At 39.4% G+C, this 19,282-nt stretch overlaps 1 protein-coding gene across 4 annotated transcripts in view; it reads right to left on the bottom strand.

The window, feature by feature from the left end:
* Positions 1-17,943, bottom strand: part of LOC138057078 (protein SSUH2 homolog) — a 29,581-nt gene extending 11,638 nt beyond the window's left edge. Inside the window, exons 1-9 of one of the 4 annotated variants that reach the window (XM_068903101.1) lie at positions 17,902-17,943; positions 13,991-14,091; positions 11,487-11,891; positions 9,583-9,726; positions 7,335-7,410; positions 5,647-5,776; positions 3,719-3,779; positions 1,518-1,642; positions 459-521 (exon numbers count right to left, since the gene is read on the bottom strand). In XM_068903101.1, the coding sequence (XP_068759202.1) occupies positions 459-521; positions 1,518-1,642; positions 3,719-3,779; positions 5,647-5,776; positions 7,335-7,410; positions 9,583-9,726; positions 11,487-11,891; positions 13,991-14,048 (1,062 nt within the window). In that variant the 5' untranslated portion in view covers positions 14,049-14,091; positions 17,902-17,943. Of the gene's footprint in view, positions 1-458; positions 522-1,517; positions 1,643-3,718; positions 3,780-5,646; positions 5,777-7,334; positions 7,411-9,582; positions 9,727-11,486; positions 11,892-13,990; positions 14,092-15,492; positions 15,643-15,666; positions 15,841-17,196; positions 17,271-17,901 lie in introns of those variants that run through there. The other 3 variants (XM_068903100.1, XM_068903098.1, XM_068903099.1) reach the window with 3 other exon arrangements.
* Positions 17,944-19,282: the final 1,339 nt, after the last annotated feature.

Raw genomic sequence — 19,282 nt, 5'->3', positions numbered from 1 at the left:
TCGGCCCGGCGCTGGAGCCGTTCAAAAATTAGCTTCCACCCTTGTCCTTCAATTGAGAGGCACAGTAAACAGCGAACTCGAAATCTTCAAAGTCGCTCAAAATACCACTTCTGAGGCGAAAGAACGACAGTACCGCAGGTAAGGTAATACAACGTGATAAGACGGCCATGTTGGTGTACAAAACAGACGCAAAATGTGGCTCGCGTTTTGCATAACAATAGAGACAAATTCCAAAAGACTTTTTTGCTACTGTTCGCTATTGTACCAACATGGCCGCCATCACGTGAGGTGAAAGCCAAGGATCGATATTTCCCTACAGAAGAAGCATACGGTGAATCCAATACATTTAATATAAAACTACACACGGTTACACAAACAGATTGAGCGTGCAAAAGCAAAACCAAATGACAAATCTGCTAGAGCGACCCAGCCCTAATTCAGTAATACTTTCAGCTTACTCTTCCTCGTCCATAGCACCTGTAACATCGTTTATATCCAATGGCCATACACTCGTGGCAAGGCTGAAAGACAAGGAAAATTAAATTAAAGCCATTGTCATTTAGAGGTACGATACGATACGATTACTTTATTTAAAGAGGTAGCCGCAATTAACCTTTTTTCAATGACTGCAAAATTCTCGCGCGCTCGTTGGCTAATTTTCATTGTCAATAAGTGGACAGACACAAAAATTTTTAATTTATGTGATAATGACGCGATATTGCTCTCGTCAGATTCAAGTTCAAGTTTTTCGCATTTTTGTCTCGCGTTCTTCTCGTGTTTTGACTAATTTTGACCCCTCTGCCCTTTTGTTATTGTAAAAAACAAATTGATGTAAGTTTTTCATGCGGCTGTCCTGTTATTGACAGTAAATTTCGTCATAACATTGTGGACGTAGTCTAATCCACAGCTAATTTGACAATGTTATGACGAAATTCATGATCAGTAACAGGACAGACGCATGAAAAACTGACATCAATTTGTTAATTTGCAGTTTTCTAACTTACAGCCCTCTAGATATAGGAGAATCATTGGTTGAATTTTTTGATTCATTAGCTCGAGGCTATCGTATTGTAGTCAACCAAGAAATATTGAAAGAGCATTGCATAATAACAGAAACCCATAAGGGTTGAAACGTTGCATAACGCGCGTTCACAGCTTCCGAATATTCAGTGCAAACTGATTGGTTGAATGTTTCAGTGGTAAGTACATCTTGTTGTTCCAAATATGGTACTTAGCAAATTGAATATTAAGAAGCTTGCTTCCCAGCACACAAGGGGCCGTTACACGTTTCAACCCTTATGGGTTTCTGATAATAAGCTATCTCTGATTATTTGAATCAGATATAACAGATAATCTCTGAGCAATGATACCACGGTACCTGGAACTCCATGTCCTGCTCTTTGCGAATAGTGTGTGGGTTCTTTTAATGTCAAATTTCTAATTTCCCGACGATAGTAAATTTACTTGAATCAATTCATGTTAATACCACTAAATGTCTATGTTCTTCGCAGTTTTACCTTGACTGTCGCTGTGTGTGGAACCTCTATATGTGCTTCTTGTGGTGTGAACAACTGAGCGGCCTGGGCAGGAACATCCCACGGCTGAGGAGCCGGGCCATTCTGAGGACCATCGATGTGCTGACCTTAAAAAACCAGTTCAAAGTAATATTTCAAAAACGAGTGAAAGCGACTTTATTGGATTTCCAAACGCAAGAAACTATTTGAAGGCCGAGTGGTTTAAATGTTCTCGTGCGTTTGGAAATCCAATGAAGCACGACCCAGGAGTTTTTGAAGTTACTTTTCCATCAAAATACATTATAATTTCATTCTCTCTTGTTCAAGTCAAAACTTTTTGGACAGCTCACGGTTTCTCAGAAGCATGTGAGAGCTGTGAGCAAGCACTCATTACCGTGTCGCAATGGAGACTTCAGAGGGAAGAAAAGCTGGGAGGAGGAAGAAGAGAAGATTGTGAGTCCAGTGCTTTTCCGAATTCTATCCATTATAAAAACAAACGGGCAGCTTGTATTTTCCAAGATTAGAATTATAATTACCTAAGAGCCATTTTGTACTTGTTTTTGAAATTAATTGATTTCAAAATACCTGTGTTTGAAGTCATTTAGTGTATCAACAAGTGGTGTCTCATTGATTTTGAAACTCATCCGTGTGACCAGAATGAGGCGATGCAATTGGCTCATCAACTTATTAATTATTAATGAGGAAAACAATTTCCGACTTGATTCCAACAATAGGACTTTTGCACGATGACGCCATTCTCTATTTTCGTATTCACTACTTGCACAATCCCATAATACACCTCTATTACCCTCCAAATCTTTTTGCATAACCATTGTTTGCAATTTCTCCTGGGACATGAAAATGTCCCAAGAGAAGTTGAAAACAATGCCTATGCAGATTTTTGGGGGGTAAAAGAGGTGTATTATGGGATTTGTGCAAGTAGAGAATTCCCCATAATACACTTTGCCTGTCCCCCATATTTTGCATAAACCATCGTTTTCAAATGCTCTTGGGATTATTCAGTGCCCCAAGGGCATTTGAAAACAATGGTTTACGCAACGTTTGTGGGGCAAACAAAGTGTAATATGGGGAATGCGAAAATAAAGAATTTGACTACAAGTACCAGAATCCTTAAGGTTTTGCTTGTCTCATGCCAATTAGAGCGATTAGAGAGATTTAACATCACGTTTATCTGATAGGGCAAAAATCGGCTTTCCGCTTCACGTTTCACGTAAAATAGACAGAAGGTTGCTTCACGTGACCCAAGGTAAACGCGAAAATGCCTACTTTCACGTAGAAACGACAAGCGGCAGCCAGCAAACGTAAAAAAGAGCGGGAAATTTATGGTCACGTGGTCACTGTTTGTTTGTTATTTTACCCCGCTGGGAATACAAAATGTTAATAAGAAAAGAAAACCAAACTGAATTCTGGTAGTTGTAGTCAATTGCCGCTATCGTGAAAATTGCCTATTGCAGTAAAAACCTAACTTGAATAAAGCTGCTACGAATAGACCGTATTCATAAATGGCGGCTAAGTAATTATTCTTTTGTCTTTATGCTAATCTTCCTGACTACAATGCCTCGTAAAAACGAGCAAAATTCAAAAAGAATTTTTGTTCCAAAACGAGGCTAGTTAGGATGATTAGCACAAAGACAAAAGAATAATTTCTTGACCGCCATTTATGAATACCGTCTATGACATCATAGTTTATTTTGTAATAAAAAGAAACGATAAGAATCTGTCTTTTTAGGGAAGAAAGTGGCCGACTTCTCTGAATGAAGTAGCAAGAGCTTTTCGTAGGCTGTTCTTATATTTAAACTTCGCAAAAAATGAATACACGAAAGTTGAAGATTATCACAATTAAGCAGAAACTTAAGAAGTTGCGAAGAGAGCCCAAAAAAAAATCCAGCTGTTTAACTGCTTTAAGCTGCTGCTTAATTAACCCTTCCATTCACATGATCGAAACGTTCATTCTCCTGAGTGGAACCATACATTTCTTCGTTGGTTAGTCATAAGAATTTACTGTTATATCAAGATCACACGTCTTAAGGTGATAATTATCTTCATTCTCAATACCTGTCTGACCAACATTTCATTGAAATCGTAAGGAAAATTTACATGCTGATCACCCCTAGGAATCAAAGGGTTAAATTAACAGAGATTACAGCGATATTTTGATAATTTCATAATTCATCTTGTCTTACCTCTGTACGGTTCGTATTTCCAAGCAGACGTCCGCGACTCGCAGAAACTCGTCATGCTGTACTGTGAAAATATAAAATTATACACTCCAACATTTGAAAAGCAAAAAAAGAAAATACTCTTTCAATACACATGAGCCTTTTTCGAAAATACTATAACACGTTTTCGGCATCGCCGCTCGGGTGGCCTAACAAAGAAGTGTATCGTTTTGCAAGAACGAAACGGGAAACAATAAGGCAGGAACGCCCTCTCGTGTGTGTATTCTTTGATTGCACTCACGTGATAAGACGGCCATGTTGGTGCCAAAACAATAGAAAAATCTAGCTCAAATTTTACATAATAGAGAGTTGAAGCAAAGACGACGGGTACGGCTACGGCAAAGTCACGAAGCAAGAAAATTATTGGTTAAAAAAGGAAAAATACTCGTGCTGCACGTGCAACACGAATTTCCGACCGTACTCCACAAAACAACGACGTGAAATCACCAAATTTTAGGTTTTGACGACAACAAGAGCATATTACAACGAAAGCATTCATTTTCTGTTTTGACTTTAAAAGCGTTCGTACCCATCCAGTTACAGGATAATTCGCCCTTATTATACTAGTAAGAAGACGGAATAATCGCGAAATACTTGCGATAGAGTTAACTTATATCTTGGAAAGACGTTTTCGTTGCCGTAGCCGTCGTCTTTGCTTAAACTCCCTAATAGAGCGGTTTTCAAATGAGTGTCGTAAAACCAAAACCAACGTAATTACTTTGGCCAATCAAAAAGGACGGAGACAAATCCAGTAAACCAATCAAAACCCGAAGCAATTACACGTAGCCGACACAAAGCGCGGGAAAATGTGCACAAGCGAGCCACAATTGGTTTTGGTTTCACTTCTGATTGCTTGAAAAAGTGGCGCGAGAACTTTGAACCAATCACCGAGTGAAGCAATGCAAAACCAAAGTAATTCACTAATTACTTTCGTCACTCAATTGAAAACCACTCTAATAGAGTCAAATTCCCGAAAGACTTTTTCGCTATCATTGCTCTTTCCACCAACGTGGCTGCCGTGACGTCAGGTGTAATCAAAGAATCCAAAAAGCAAGAAATCAGTCTGCAACGAAACTATAAAGAGATTTAAAACCACACTTAGCCCTGGCCAAACTTTCGAAAAAAGTTGGATTTAACGTTCCAACTTTGCTCGATCCAACATTGTTCGATCGTTTGGCTGCCCACGTTGGAAGATGTTCGTCCAACATTTTTTTGTTCGATCATGTATTGGATAGAGTTTGCTTTTGATCAAACATTACGACCAACAATTCTGCTCGATGCGACAATGTTGCAGTGTTTTGCCGCTCTTCAAACAAAGTTGTGTCCTGAATCGAGTCACGTTCGCGCTGCTAGCCAATCACGAATATTATCTTATTTTCAAGCATAGGCTTCTAGCATCATTTGCAACAAAGATGGCGGACAAGGACCAAGGGGACATTGTGGTTGTTGATGAACAGACAGAAACCTTGATCAGCGAGTGTCCGTGGGACACTTTTAGTCATTAATTTTAATCATGATCGCTTCTTGGAGATATCTAGTTGGATAGCGTTTAATATAAAATTCATGCAAATTGATTCGAGCTCATAATCATCATCTCCTAAGCACGGATGTCTCTTGCAAAGAGCCTACTCTTTTCTACGCGTTCTCTTAACCATTCTTTGGTTTTTCCTTGTTTAAATACGTCCTTTACGTCCTCAAACAGCTCCAGTAGCATAACGCTACGCCATATTTTCAAAACTTGCGCCAACTTGAACTTGAATTCGTCAAGCGATGTTGGATAGTGTTTTGCCACTATAGCCATGTTCAGTCGTTTCATTGCTTGTGTTTCATTGGCCCAAAAAAGCCCCTATGGGGAGTGGTCAGTTAAGTATGTATGCATGCAAATAACTTACATGATAAGCGCTTGAAGGAGCAATATCCTTAATGTCCATATCTTGCGCCGCCTTCTTTCCAAAACAACAGTGCTCAGCAACAAACGCCAACAAGGCATCTCTCGCTTGATCTTCGGTTATGGCTGTTGCTCTAATTCATCAAAAGCGAAAACAGCACGTCAGCTAATTTAAATATAGAAGAAAAAACAGCCTTCTTGTAGAAAACGCGCCTGTGTGTTTCTGGTGCAACAAAAGAGAATTTTAGCATCGACGAGTGTGACTTCCACTACGAGTTCTGGAATTCTGATTACTGCGCATCCGTACTGCGCAGCCCGACGTGCTCAACTCGTCCCGGCAAGTTGGTCTGCGACAACTTTACACAGAGAAGTAGTAGTGGAAAATACGAGTTTGTCAAAAGGAAGTTGCGTTTGCTTTTCGCCGTTTACTGTAAAGGACTTCCACTAGAAAAAGTGGAAACACCAGTAATTCAGTCAAAACTAGTACCGAAATGAGAGCTTTATCCCATAATAGTATTTTCTGCAGACTGGAGCTAGTATTATACGCTTACCCAAATACGTTGAGTACGACTTCGAATTCGAGTACAAATTGCGCTTGTCCTCGTACTCGCACTCGTTGCCGACTCTAACATCCTCTAATAGCGCCTTGCATGACCTAAGGCGTTCACTTCCGTTTGCCGACGAATGCGTTTGCTAATTTTGGGTTGGTCAGTAAGAGCAAAAACACAAACAAACAATGAACTTTATTTGAATGTCAACTAATTTAAGACACTGCCCAGGAATGAAATAAACACATGTCAAATAAAAGGTTGGTTTTTGAGAAGAGGGGAAGACCGGAGTACGCGGGGAAAGAAAAACTTCGTGAAGCAGAGTACAGAACTAACAAACTCAACCCGGGCCACACTGGTGCGAAGCGAGTGCTCTTGCCAAAGCTCACCCTTGCTCCCTAGCAAACAAACAGGTAATATAAAAGGAAAAACAGTTTCAAGCTACAGAACAAGTCGAGTAGCGGGTGGGCAGAAACAAGTAGAGACTCAAGTGTCAACATTTTTTCCTCTCACGCAGACACAAAGCCTCGCTGGTGGTAGAGTATCACGTTTACTCTGGGGTTGAAGGTGAAACTGAAAATCTGTAAGGGCAAGATCAATGTTCATATCTCAGATTAAAAGTTAGAAATATTATCCTATGTCATTACCTTCCTCATATCTAAAATACTTGGGTCGTTAAACAGAGATAAAAAGGGGACAGCCTTATCCAAATATAATAATGATGAGCTTTATTTAAGTGTCAAGTCTTCTAGTGCAGAGAGCTTTTTGGGGACCCTGTTCATAGATCTGAAATCAAATCAAACCTTTGTTTCTTGAGGAGAGGGAAAAACCGCAGCACCCCGAAAAAAACCTCTCGGTGCAGAGTAGAGAACCAACAAACTCAACCCACATATGACGCCGATTTTGGGAATCAAACCCGGGCCACATTGGTGGGAGGCGAGTGCTATCACCACTGCACTATCCCTGCTCTTGTAAAACTAAATAGTTTTCTGGAGCCGAAGTGTGTACAAAATGAAGGACACCTGAGCCAATGCCATGTAAACATGGTATGAAGCCACTAAATCCTACCGCTATAATATTTCTACACACCGGTACAAGATTTCATGTGTATACAGCGCGCAAGCTTCACAAAAATTTAACTTACTGCGTAAATGACTGCTCAGGTGTCTCCTGTGGCTTTGGAGGTTCGTATGGAGGTGGCGGTGGTAAAAAGTCAGTGCCTGCAAAAAAACAGACCAAAATTCAAACAGAGGTATAGCTTTTGGGGGCTAATAGTCATTTCATTTTTTATTCTTTCACAGAAATATACATAGCAACTTCCTCTGCTCGCATATAGCTCAGCTAGTCGAGGGGGGCAGAGGACACATGAACATAAAGTAACTCAATAGGAGGAGATTAAGAAAAGGAAAGGAGAGCTAAAAAGAAAAGGATGATATATCTATATAAACGATACAGAAATGAACTAGAGCTATTACAATACGTTACAAAATTACAAGCCTAGTTTACATTCATCTTGCTTAATTTATTAACTAAAGTAGGTGTGTCAACATAAGCTATCCTCCAGTTCCAGAACACGTAAAAGGAGCTGAATGCAAAGAAGCTTTAAATTTATGTTTAGTGAGTACTCGGATAGTTTGAGGAATACTGCCCCAAATTCTTGCCCCAAATATAGAAAATGAATGTTTTAAATGATTTGTCCTGGAACATTTAATTTAATGTTAAGACTACCAGTCTCTGAAAGCCTAGTACTATAGCTATGCACTATGCAATAGTCGCAGGCGCTTGAGTAAAACCCTGTTACCGGCGGTCAACTGCCGCCTGCAGGGACTCTCACCAACGTTTGTTTAGCCAATACCAGACCCTTACATTTGGGTTCGCGCTGCGATCATAGCCATGCACCTACTCCATAAACGACGCCATCCGATTCTGTAAATAGTTATTGAGATCTCAGCATAGTAGTAATATTTTTCGCAACTTATATCAGCGCTTTATTCCATCATGTGATCAAAGAATCCAAGCGCTATAAAACAGTTTGTGAGAAACGTGAAGGAGCATTGCTGGTTTGCATGTGACGTCATGGAGCCAATGTTGTTTCTTGGCAAGAACAATGACCTGTCTCTCCGCTGCATTGGAACTAAATTTAATTCTGGGAAAATAATTCCGTGAAAAGAGAGTTTATTGTATCGCTTACCAACATAGCCGGCTTGTCTCGTGGTTGAAAACAAAGAATACATATGAATTAATAGGGCTTTTAAGCATGGCCAACGTGGCAGGTACAAAACACAGGTCTCAGGTCACAGGTCTCGTTCACAGGTGTCTGATTTACCAGGACAGAAACAAACCAAAACATTCATTCCAGCTAACCTTAGGGCTAAAAACTCTTGTTTAAGTCTAACTAAGGTTAGCTTTCATGCATGTTTAGATTTGTTTCTATATTCACTTAGTAAAACAGAGACCTGTGAACGATACCTGTGACCTGAGACTGTGTTTTGTACCTGCCGTTGCCAACGGCAACGTAAACGAAAACATCACTCCGAATTAAAACTTAGCACTATCGTAAGAATTTCGCGACTATTTCATCCTGTTCACCTTTTCCAATACAGGCAAGCTATCTGGCTGTAACTGGATGGGTACGAACAGCTTTGAAGTAAAAATAGAGAATGGATGGATCATTGTTGTATGCTCAAGTTGTCTTCAAAACCTAAACTTTATTGATTTCACGTTATTGTTTTGTGGACTACGGCAAAGAAATGCACTGAAATGTGTGTCGCACGTGCCACAAGATTATTTTTCTCTTTTTAACCAATAATATTCTTACTTTGTGGAATTTTCGTTGCCGCCGCCGTTGGCGTTGCTTGCCTTACAATTTCAACTATGGAGCGACCGGATGTAAAATGGACGAACAAAGCATTTTTCTTATTAATCAAAGTGTCGTTACTTTTGATAACTTGATTTAGTTCACACTGGTCATATCTGCAGTAGAGGTTTCATTGTATTTTACGATAAAAATAGGACCGTTAAGATTCTAGTACGAGGACGAGAACGAGTACGAGATTTGACTACCTGTTTTTAATTTAGCGAAAATACTTAGAAAATGTATAACCCTGATGATTCAACTTACTCTTTGTTAGTAGCATAGGTTGCTCAGTTATTATTACTGCTGGTAACTGAGCCTTTTCCTGGTCGAAAAATGCCAACACTACTACCGCGTTGTTGACTTGTTTTGACACAACGACATTTGTGCAAAACCTCGTACTAAAACGACGACGGTATCACGTTTTTCCCACCAAAATGACGCTGGTTTGCGCGCGCTCACTGTTGTTCAATGAGAAGATATCGTACTCGTAATCGTTCACGTTCTAGAATCTAAAGCTCTCTATTAACCAACTGACCGAAACTGGTATTTTCGTATCCCGCAAACGTGCCAAACATATCAGGGGGTGGTGCTGTGGGAGGAGGGGGTGTTGCATTCTCATTGTCATCCACATCCTGATCAGGAACATCGGATCCTGTGTAAGTTGGAGCCTGCACTTCACCTTCGAAAGGAACAAAGTGAACGTTTGAGTGCTATCGTTGGTAAAGTCAACAGCGACAAGGAATAAGAGAACCTTCGCGGCTGACGTCATTGTTTACACTGTATTTCATTAACATACGAGTTTGCTGACAGAAGGCATAATGCTGTCTACTAATTGACTTCACAAGGTAAAAGAACTTGTTACACTCAGTTAACTTTTAACTTTGACTTAACTTTTAACCAGTTCTTAGCCATAAAAAACCTGACAAATACTTGGATAGAAAAGGCGCTATGATCTCCATACACTTTAATTCTTTGAAAAAACGACTTCAAAAGGTAAAAGAACCTTTTAAGCTTAGTTAACTCTCCAATTTTAAGCATTTTAGCTTTAATAACGAGCCAACTCTTTGCCATCAAAACTGACAAATTCTCGAGCGGCTAAAGAAGGCTGTAATGATCTTATATTTTTTTGTAAAACTTCGAGTTTTCAAAGCATCATTGCTCAGAGATTATCCGGTATATCAGGTTCAAATTTTCAGAGATGTAAAGTACCTTTAATATTCAGTACTGACGGATTTGAAAATATTCTCGGCTGACTGATTTGAAAACAATAGCCTCAGGCAAAAAATACAAACAAAAATTTCCCAAAAAGGATGCCCACGATCGTGAACCAAAACAATAGAAGACAACCAAGGATCCTGCTTTGTAACTGGATACTCCTAAAATCTAATTGACTGAGAGTCGATTTTGATGAGGGTGGAAAACCGTGTACCCGGAGAAGAACCCTCAGAGTCAGGAATAAGATGGATTAAAACTCAGCCCACACGAGAGCTCATGGCCAACGCCAGCTTAAAGCCTAGTCGCAAAGATACAATGTAGGAGGCAAGGTCGATGATAACCGCTACGCACCCTGGCTCCCCAGTCGACTTTAGTGCTCGATGAAGACTAGACGAATACAGTCAAAATAACGCGATCTTCAACACAAATGCCCACATAGTGAGACAAACAGAAAATACCTAGTTGTCCATCTGTTGGAATTACTCTCGACGATTATTAGGGACTCTAAGATTTCAGTATTTGCCAATGTAACGGTGAATATGCAAAGTCTGTAAGCAACACTAAGAAAACGCAGGTTTTCGTTTGAGGCCGGAGACCGGACGTTTCGCCCGGTCAATTCCCATTCCATTCCCAGTTCTTTGATGCCAATATTTGAGGGGTTTGCTTTATTTATTATTATTATTATTATTATTATTATTATTATTATTATTATTATTATTATTATTATTATTATTATTATATTTTACTTACTTTAAACTGAGAATTTGAGGGAACTCCAGCGTTGCCCGGGAAACCGATTCTTAGGTTCCAGAAACACTGGAAACAGCGTTCCTTAGTGTTCTATTTTAAACATTTCCTGGGGGGTCCAGGAAACCCTGGTAAAACGTGTGTACTAAAACTATTGTCCAATGGGGAGTACATTTTTGTACTCTGGATAGTGACTAATCCCATCCACTGGTTTAAGTTATCAAACGTTTGAACAATTAGGGCCTGCTTTAAGGTTTTGTTCTTGCCAACAATAATTTGGCTGTCCAATTTCCTTATTCATTCATCCACTGAATTATATTACATTACATCATTACATGTACCTGGACATTACTAAACAACGAAACACCGAAATAGCGAAAAGAATCTCCAAAACACCAAGTATGACCCCACCATACATATACATGGTGTTTTAGTGCTTCGTTTTGTTGTTTCATGGTTTAGCAATGCCCCAAGTACCTTGTGGTGGTCCAAATCCAAATTGGCTAGCAGCTGCTTGCATGCCTGGCTGTTGACTAACAGTAGGGGCAAAAGTCTGCTGCTGTGGGGCTGGGCCTCCATATCCTTGATGTTGAGGGGGTGGAGCTCCGAAACCTGGCTGCTGTGGGGGTGGGGCTCCATACCCTTGCTGCTGTGGAGGTGGGCCTCCATATCCTTTTTGTTGAGGGGGTGGAGCTCCATAACCTGGCTGCTGTGGGGGTGGAGCTCCATAACCTGGCTGCTGTGGGGGTGGGGCTCCATACCCTTGCTGCTGTGGAGGTGGGCCTCCATATCCTTGTTGTTGAGGGGGTGGAGCTCCATAACCAAGCTGCTGTGGGGGTGGGGCTCCAGATCCTTGCTGCTGGGGTGGATAGCCTTGTTGGGCTGGAGAATAATTACATATTAATTTTCAACTTTTGAACTACACAATAAACTACGGTTCTGTAGCACCTTTCAAAATAACAATAATGACCATGCGTAACGTTATTGAAGACGTTGGACTTAATGTTACTTACAAAAAAGGTGGGGGTACATCTGAGAGCTCTTCTTATGCCACTCAAATTCTGATTAATGGAAATGTCCCGTTCAGGTTTCAATCGATATTTTGGGATCATGTTTTGTAAATTTTTTTGATGATTTTTGGGTATACTCAAAAGGAAGTAGGTTTTCTCAAAAGAGTAGTAAAATTGGGAGAAATACGAAACAGTTAAGACTTAGTTTAAAAATCAGAATTTAAAGTTAAAAATTGGTATATGGACCCCACAACAGTCCCCTACCAACCTGGGGTGCTCTTGGGAATTGAACCCAATTTGCAGTAGCATACCTTGCTCAAAGAGAGTTACTGATTTTTTTTTTTTTTTTTAATACCCTGAAGGTAAGTAACAGGCAGGGTATTCAATTTCTTTTTTAACTCTGATGCCTTTTATTTTTAAAGGTGAATTTCAATACAGTCACCTTTCCTGTAATTAACCCCCCCCCCCCCCCCCAAGATATTGATTCTAAGAGGTCACTTATGGTTGGCCTAATACTGCATTGATCAAGTGATAGGAAGCTCAGTACAGCAAGACAGAGGTTTTACATTTTCCCACAAAGATCAAATGCCTAAGGCTAAGAATAACTTGTTTATTTAAGGCTTTACAGTTGATTTAAGTGGAAGTTATCACTTTTAACGATGAGTGCTTATTTGCATAATTTGCGATTGGCCCTTAAGCATTATGGCATAGTAATCCCTTGCAACTCAGCCAATCCTAGCAATAATTGGTGTTATATTGGCAACCGGTACCAGCCATAAGATGATAAGCACCACTCTATTAGCTGAAACACTACCCCATAATAAAAACAGACATGCTTATTATGGAATCAAAGAGACCATCAACAAAACTCAAGTAAAACAACTCTTTACAAGCTAAACTTAGATTTACATTCCAAAATCTGGAGTCTAGATGCAGGGCTGTCAATACATTTTAAAGTACATGTACAGTAAATTAAGCTTATAATCAAAAAATGGGCAGCCATGAGAGAGCTTGGCTCAATTGAATGGACTGAAAAACGTTCTTGTTATACCTTGCCTCTTCCGCGCACACGCTACGTTGTTCGTCAGATTAAACGCAACACTGGAAACTATGCAGTTAATTGTTCCAGGCCAGCCACACAATTCGCATGAACGATCAAGCGCGAGTAGTTTTGTGGTGATTTCTCTTGTTTAATCCTTGTAAAATACGCTGTCAATTCCATTCAAAATGGGGAGAGGAATGTTTTAAAAGTTTCTTCAATGATAATTTAACAAGAGACTGCAAGATTTTCATCTTCAGTTGACTAGTGGTAAAATGAGGTGAACAAAGCTGGCTGAAGATGGCTCACTAGCCAGCGGTTTTGGCTAGCCAGCCAGCCCTTATTCACCACCCTGTATGGGATGACTCCAATCTGATCTGTCTGGATGCTTTGAAAAGCCAGATACTTCTTAGACAATGGGCAGTCATTCTTCTATCCTAAAATAATATACGTGGGTTAATAGACCAAATCGGCTAACTCAATGTTGTACCGGCAATTCAAACCCTTTAGGAATAAAACGTTTTGTTCAAGGTATTTCCATATCATTTACATGCAAAATTGCCTGCATGAGAATTCATCACAATACACACAATCTTAAGCCCAGGAGATCTGAATTGGGTACAACACTGAGTTTGCCTATTCAATCTCTTGTGCAAGTTTTGGGTAAAACAGCGTGGATCAAGGTGTCTTGCACTGCCTGTTCATGTGGTGCAGGTCCATGCTAATTCACATGCTGATTGCACAAATTAGGTTCTTAATGCTTGCATAGAGTTAGAAGAAAGACACTGCTCGCAATCTCAACATCAGATGTTGCACATGAAATAGGCCAAACAGAGAGACAAAAGAGTCTCCTAAGGACACCTCTCAAACACTGTTCATGCAGATATTAACCCAATCTATAAGACAGAACTTAGTAAAAAGAGCTACAGTACCTGTGTACATTGGTTGACCAGTTTGTGCTCCTCCAGTGGGGTAGGGCACTTGATTCATGGTTCAGATCAAGATATAACACGACAAGCTAATTAAAAGCAACCTGAGAACAAAGCACATAACAATTGTTTTTCATTGAGTAAAATCGTCTGGTGTTAGACAGAGTAAAATACTAAGTCTGGTCAGTTTAGGCCAGTTTGGACGTCAAAGGGTTAAGGCAAATAATAAAAATAATAAATAAATAAATAATAATAATAATATAACTTGTTTGAAATTATAGCAAATTTCAAATTATTATGAGGCTACAAATAGCTTTATATGAGCTGATTTTAAGTTCAAAGTTCATTGAGGACTCCATTTCATTTTTGACCAAGTTTGTTCTGATTATAAGACTTAGTGCTCCATCAAGCCAACAAGTCCCCAACACTGGCTTTATAAAATCAACATTTGTCTGTGTCAGACTGAGTTCAGTTCATTTATTTAGCTATTAACAAGTTAATAAGCATTGTCATCTGTCACGGAAGTCCAGCTGCAGATGAAACCTTTTAAAGGTTTTATAAAACCTAACATGACTTCTGAGGATAAACTATGTGCAATAATGCACAGATACATTGTATTAATGAATCAATACATTTTTTATTATTAATGGGAATCAAATATACTGATAAAAAAGTCTATGAGCACAGAATATTCTACATGCATTGTACACAAAAATAATATAACAAATACATAATGTAACATTTCATGTTGCCATAATGTGGTGTGCCACTGATGTTCAAGTACCATGTTTTGAAATCTTCTGTGATCAGTATCTACTGAACAGATGGGTGGATTAGGCAACATGGAATCTATAGATTCCATATTTATTTTAAACAACAATTAAAAGAACTAAAAGTTCTTTTATGCTGATGTCAGGTATGCATCTGTCCTCTAATATATCATAGGTGACAACTAATCCAAATGCATTTATTCTTTAGCTTATTAATTATATACATGTAAATAATGTTATAGAATATATAGATATTTGTTTGTTGGTGCCATTTCACACCAAGGCTGGACTGATCTTAATACAATTCTAATCAATAATATTAGTTTACAATCTCATAGATAACCGTGCATTCACGTTACCTTTTGAATCTGGGAGGAATACAATAAAATAAATTACTGCAAAGGAAATGTTAAGCTGAAATAAAAATGGTTTAATTTATTCCGATATATTTAAGCTCTAGCTAAGAGCCTCTCTGGCACATGGGTACTTATGTTCACTGCATGTTCACATTTAATCAGCGAAATTAATTTCAAATAGTCTCCCGTGATAATCACTCGATCATGAATTTTCCAAAGCTTATCAGAACCGCATAGAACGACTACTAGTCTCATTACTACACACGACATATTTAACAAATATTGGGTAGATTACGGTATGAACCAGATGTCGATCGGAAAGCATAGAAATAATTATCGCATCGTCCAACATCGTTAAGCATGGAAGAAGGTCACTCACGTATTCGACTTAATAGTCCTCAAGATGGACATCTGTCAAGTCCCTGACCATGCATGAAATCGTATACGAAGGCGCTCTAATTTTAGCAACGAATCGTTCTTTACAGAAAAAGAAGCTCTTCATTACACAACACTCTCTTTTTTAAATGAGAGTTAGTGAAATAACAAAACTCACCTGGAGAGGAAGTATTATAATTTCCTCGTTGCTATAAAGCACGTATTCGCTCGCCCACTCAAACAATTGTGTTATATGCACAGGACGTCCAAGATTAAAAGCGTGCATGATTTGGTATCCACACAGATCGATTTATACATAGGCAGTCCAAGCTCGCGTCACTACAGACAGCCGTTGAGAATTTAAACGCGTTGTAAGACTTTGTATGGAAAATAAAATACATTCAATAAAATGAATCAAAATGACTCACCTCTGGTGTATTCTTGTGCCTTTTGGAGTTCATTTCACAGTTTCGCGAAGTCCGTGTTTTCAATGTTCTAAGACGTCTTACAACATTGAAAACACGGACTTCGCGAAACTGTGAAATGAACTCCAAAAGGCACAAGAATACACCAGAGGTGAGTCATTTTGATTCATTTTATTGAATGAACGTTAAATTGAGCAATTTTTAGGCTTCATAATCGACTGTATTTTATTTCCCAAACAAAGTCTTACAACGCGTTTAAATTCTCAACGGCTGTTTGTAGTGACGCGAGCTTGGGCTGCCTATGATTTATACATAGCAGAAAAAAGGAAGAAACTGGCAAAAATAGTCTCAACTTTCTTTTCCTTTCTGTATGGTTATTTATTTTGTTGATTTACTTCGTCTGATCGAGAGTTTCGTGTCACCAAGGGATCTCTTTTTCTGAAATTCTTCTAACACCTGGGATTTCAGGACGTGTTGCCGACGTGTCAAGAGTTGTATCATGTTAGCCAGTTATACTTATACTTTCTCATAATCTTCCGGTTTGAAAATGAAAAAAAAATTCGGCTCGAACTCGATACTCTTGCTGTGTTTATTTCGATTAGTCGAATGTAAGGACCATGGATCGCTATTACGGACTACGGACTGCAGACTTTATCACAGCTAATCACAGCCTCAAAATGCTCATCCTGCAGCCTTTTTCCTCACAAAGTTACATTCATGTCATGATATTGCCTACGTAAAAGAGTTAAATCAAATGATTTGTTTCTCGTGAAGTATTCTTCTTCTTTTGCAATCAAAGATCTGGCAAGCCGTAAGTTAATTCGATGATTATCCTTTCTTGAATATTGTCAGTCAATTATATTAACGTATCTCATCACGTATGCACTTGAGGGGAAAAATGTTTCATTTATAGCTGTACCTCTTAAAATCAGTTTCTGTACATATTGTGGGAATTGTTATCAGCGGCAGAAATCTACTTTGTTTCAAATCTGATAGAAATTGAATCATACGCGAATAAGTATGTGAAGTATACGTTCCTCCCAAGAAATATGACAAATATGTACAAGAAGATATATTTTTCTTAGGGAATATTTAACAATTATTCCATGAGCGCGCGTTGGATATGAGATGGTAAATAACTAACTATGCTATAACCAATCTCATATCCAACAAGCGCGAATGGAATAATTGTTTTATTAAATTCCTTGAACTCCAAAAATTTGGAAGTACGAAATACGAGCGAAATCAAAAAAACTTGATTAGGATGCGATGTTGTGTAATACCTTGTGGTCTGACAGACGTGGGCTCATCACAAAATGATTTCTTGCCTTTTCGCGTACTTCTAAACGTCGGGATTGCTCCAAGCTTTCCACACAAAAAAAGTTTTATTTGCCCTTTTGGCTTTATTCCAAGAGATTTTTCGCTTTCCGGCGAAACAAATTTTAGTTTAACAACGCTCAGCGCAATCATTTACCATATATAGTCAAACTAAGGTATATGAGCTGATAACCGAGATTGAGTGAACCAATCAGAGCACGCGAAGTATATTATTTGAGGTTCAAAATTTAATAATGAAAGATATCTATCACTACAACCGCCGCCTCCGCTCCGGCTAAGAGACTCTGCTGAGAGATTCTGCTTTCCTAGAACAAGGGAAACCGGGAGAAGACTTAATTCCGTGCAAAAACAACTAGGGTTAAGGGTATTTAGACTCGTAACATGATGTTATTGATGTTATTATAAATAGGGAGCTTAAGAAAGCACGTTTTTGAGACGCGGACGGACACCGGAAGTGAGCTGTTTTCCCTTTTAACTTGTCTTCACTCAACCACATTTTCATCACTAAGTATCTTTTCTCCATTAGAGATGATAATATAAGAATCTGGAAGACACCACTGTCCTGGAACGCGAAATGTTCACTTCCGGTTGCAGGTCCGCGTCTCAAAAACGCACGTGCCTAAGCTCCCTAATACATCACCACTGCGTACCGGTGGCTGAGTTGGTTGAGCCCCAGGCTGCCATGCGGGAAGTCGGGTTAGACGACCAACACTCAGGGTCTCAAAAATAATTGAGGAGAAAGTGCTGCCTTTGCAATTACAGCCGCAAATGGTTAGACTTCTCGGATAAGGACTGTAATCCGTAGGCCCAGTATCACAAATATCGTCGATGTTCATAACCTTCCTGTGGCACGTTAAGGAACCCACACACTAATCGGGAAGAGTAGGGAATGAAATTCCCGGAGTTGTGGCTGTCTTTTGTGAGAATATGGGTGGGTGGGTATAGCAGCTCCACATAACCTGCTTAAAACAAAAAAACAAACAAACGAGCCAATTTATAACGCAACATTAATATTGTTGTGTTTAAAGTTGCCTCGTGTAACATGGCGCACTAAACGATTTTTAACGCAGCATTTTGTTTCGGCCACATGTTGCAGGTGTTTTAACCGCTTCAAAAACCTGCAACACTGTTACCCGAATTCTGTTAGAGTTTTTGCCTCTAACTAACCCACCCCCCCCCCCTCCCCCCTCCGCTCCCCCCGTTGACTTTTAACACAAAGTCGTCCCAGAATGCACCACGGAGAACTGAAATAAGTGACGTCGACAGTCACGTCAACAATGTCCGCCATATTTGTCGAGTAGGAGCCTGGGTTCAAATTAACCATTCAGGATAATCGCGAATAGACCATTTTGGCTAAGTTACCTAGCCTAAGAATCTAAGCGAGGTTGCGAGTGACCCTGCTTTGATACAACTTTGTGCTTTTCTTATGTTAATGTGGACTAATTAAAATTACAACGACACAATGTACATGATAAAACCAATGAGGTTCGTATCAATACCAGAAGCCTTGCAGCCATTCATAGGCTAGGTCACTGAGCAGACAACTGTAAAATGGCCTATTTATGTGCGCGGACGTGTTGATGAGATGATAGTGGCCACGATTTTTCAACTTCGTTCCCACAGCTTTTCTCCACGCTGAGAGTAGGGCTGGCGCCAATTGCCCTGGGAACGAGGTTGCGGGTTATAATTCCGTATCCAAGTACACTAAATACAAAATGCCACTAAAATTCCTTATGCCATACAATACTCAACGTAACCTGCCAACACTACCCAACCCATATGTAACGATTGTCGTGAATTCTTAATTTGCTCTGAATTTACCATTATCGTTGATTTTAGAAGACTGAAAGCTTGATATGGATTATGTGTTCAATATATTCCTTCACCGTTATATTCGAGCCTTGCTCTTCTTAACGTTTTATAATATTTAAGTCGCTGATAAGCTAAGGTCCTTCACCAGGATCCGGTGCTTCTGTTTTGTTACGCTGGTCCTTGCTTACAAGTGTAAGGACACACTTCTCGAATTAACCC

This window comes from Montipora capricornis, chromosome 7 (assembly GCF_036669925.1).
Source record: "Montipora capricornis isolate CH-2021 chromosome 7, ASM3666992v2, whole genome shotgun sequence".
Classification (NCBI taxonomy): Eukaryota; Metazoa; Cnidaria; class Anthozoa; order Scleractinia; family Acroporidae; genus Montipora; species Montipora capricornis.
The sequence above is the reverse complement of the archived record's forward strand: the minus strand, read 5'-3'. Positions and strand labels throughout refer to the sequence as shown.